This window comes from Micromys minutus (assembly GCF_963924665.1).
Source record: "Micromys minutus genome assembly, chromosome: 24".
Taxonomy (NCBI): domain Eukaryota; kingdom Metazoa; phylum Chordata; class Mammalia; order Rodentia; family Muridae; genus Micromys; species Micromys minutus.
This window is the reverse complement of record NC_137959.1, coordinates 18,886,441-18,888,916: the sequence shown is the minus strand read 5'-3', so window position 1 is coordinate 18,888,916 and position 2,476 is coordinate 18,886,441. Positions and strand designations below refer to the sequence as shown.

Genomic DNA, 2,476 nt, shown 5'->3' with positions numbered 1-2,476 from the left:
GCATTGTGGGGACAGAGCATGCTGACCCAGTCTGAAGGAGGAAGACTTTACTCAGTGCTTTTCTGTGTGCGCCTATAGCACTTAAAAGTCTATACAAAGGGGATGGGGACTCCTGCCCTGTGGCTGCTCTTGGTCTCTCAAGGTCTCCACCGGACACAGGCAGCTTTGTGTTGAGACCATAGGCAGCAGCCCTGGAGTCTCCAAATGCCTTGGTGGGAAGGTCACAGCCTTTGGTTTTTCAAGTATCTAATGCTCTTCTTCACATGCTTGTCTTTGGGGTCCGCACAGATGGGCCTGCCCAGGACAGTCACAAACCTACACAGAAGAAGGCAGTGAGTAAGAGACAGGAGGAAGGACTTCAGAGCTCCTCAACCAGTCACACCTGCATTGACCTGAACACTGAGCAACCTGGGCAAGAACTGGATGACGTTACATATGCCATTAGTGATTCTTTCCTATTGGACTCCTGACTCCATCCCAACCTCCCTATGGCAAGGGCTGTAGGACTTCATGCCTGGTCCCTCAGAGCATCTTAAGTCTGAAGAGTAAAAGAGAAAAGGCCCCAGGCTGCGTGCTATCTTCTATTCAGCTCAGACCCGGAGCAGGAGGTGACAGTATTGCTGCCAACTGGGTGTTACCTGGGCTGTCCTATCCCTCTTGGAGACTCAGTTTCACCATACATAAAGAGGTTGGACCCCCTCAGCGGTGTGGGGTACAAGAACTTCCCTGGATACCCAAAGCTGCTGGCCCAGGGGAACCAGGACTGTGCTCTCTGTTTCCTCTTTCCCAGTGGCCTTCCTGGGCACTCAAAGGCCCACCCACTTACCACTCTGGGTTCTAGGCATAGGAGTGGGACAGAGGGACACTCACACAATGGCATCCCTGGGACACTCCACTGAGGTCCTGTACCACGCCACCAGCTTCTTGATGGGAATGGCCCCCTTGAAGTACTCCAGGCAGCACTCTCGACCTACATTGGTGGCCCGAGCTAGGAGAGCAATAGGAAGGAGGTGTCCTAAGGGTCAGGTCATGTGACCGAGGACCCATGGAATGTTCTGACGTATGCCTGTGTGAGCATACTATAGGTGGTAACCACATGTACCTCTCTTTGTATTCTCTTTGTTCCTGGTGTGTGTGTGTGTGTGTGTGTGTGTGTGTGTGTGTGTGTGTGTGTGTGGTCTCCTTGTGTCTGCATGTTTGCATATTCATCTGTGTGTGTCTGCATGGGCAGCTGCCTGTATCTAGGAACCTCATTTCAACTTTCCTTTTTAAACTAAATATAAAAATCTTTTCATACATTCTTGGAACCAATTCTCTGCTGTTATGTTGTTCCCCGATGATACATGAAGCCCATTAATGAAACAAATGACAGCAATTCTGAGAATCGTTTGCTCTCCATTATAAGCCCACAATCAAGGCCATTATGTCCTAACATCTCAGGATGAGATGTGCCGCCCTCAGTGTTCCAGGTGTGTGTCCAGGTCAGGTGCCTGACATCACCCCTATCACCCCCCCATCCTCCTCCTCAGCACCACTGCCCTCTCTGCATTGCTCCTGCGGCTACCTCCCGGCACCCCTGTTAAGAACAGACAGGGTATAAACCACACATCCGTGTCTCTGCCGTGGTTTCTGGGCTCTTCTCCTGCCCTGTCCTGTCTGTGCCCAGCTCTCACCAGTGCTGGCTTGCTGCAGAGAAGTCCCCAGGAGCAGGGCAGCCAGGAGCAGCATCTGAAGTGACATCATGGTACCAGAAGCCCAGGTGAAGGTCTTCTCGTGTCCTTCTGCTTGTCTTGGTGTCCAGTGTTGAGGTGACCTATTTAACCTCTTTGGAGGTTTTCATTCCACGCCTCCTGTCCCCTCCTATAGTCCTTCTAGAGAAATTCAAAGAATTTGAGATAATTTAGTAGAAGTCCAACTTGGGAATGTTTGTGGCTTTCCAGAGAATGGTCACTGAACTCAGGACAGAGGAGGGGTCTGTGTCTAGGGGAATGACAATGACTTACTTCTCTTTTCAAAGGGAACGTTTCTTGGTTCCTCTATTAGCAGGATGCAGCACCTCGGGCTTCATTGCGTCCCTTCTGCTGACCTTCCTCCGCACCTGATGCCCTGTAGAAGCAGTGCAGGGGCCTAAACAGAGATCTCAGCGACTATGCCAGTCAGGGCTCTGGGGTCCCAAAGGTCCACAGGAGGGTGAACAAACAGGTTACAGGGATGTTCTGTAGAAAAGGCCCAGCGCCAGCCTATTCTGAGGAAACCAGAGTCTCAGCTGAAGCTTAACCTATCTTCTTGTCCTTCCCTAGGCTGGCCCTTACCCCAGGAGGCTAAGCTGAGTGGGACTTTAATCACTGAGTATCAAGATGTGTGCTTCGGTGGACTGGAAGGCTCAGTTCCCAGAAATGGGGCACCTTGCTTGTTATGAGTGGAATGGAGGGGGAGTAATGCTCACCTCTATAGGAGCCACATGCCAGAGGCTGCC

General features: G+C 51.4%; 1 protein-coding gene across 1 annotated transcript; it reads right to left on the bottom strand.

The window, feature by feature from the left end:
* Positions 1 to 221: 221 nt before the first annotated feature.
* On the bottom strand, positions 222 to 1,764 carry CCL17 (C-C motif chemokine ligand 17; the record flags this gene model as incomplete). The annotated part of the gene is made up of 3 exons (XM_080936653.1): positions 1,674 to 1,764; positions 871 to 988; positions 222 to 315 (listed from the first exon to the last, which is right to left on the bottom strand). The coding sequence occupies exons 1-3, from the start codon at positions 1,741 to 1,743 to the stop codon at positions 222 to 224; spliced, it is 282 nt and encodes a 93-aa protein (XP_080792779.1). The 5' UTR covers positions 1,744 to 1,764.
* Between the last annotated feature and the right edge of the window lie 712 nt (positions 1,765 to 2,476).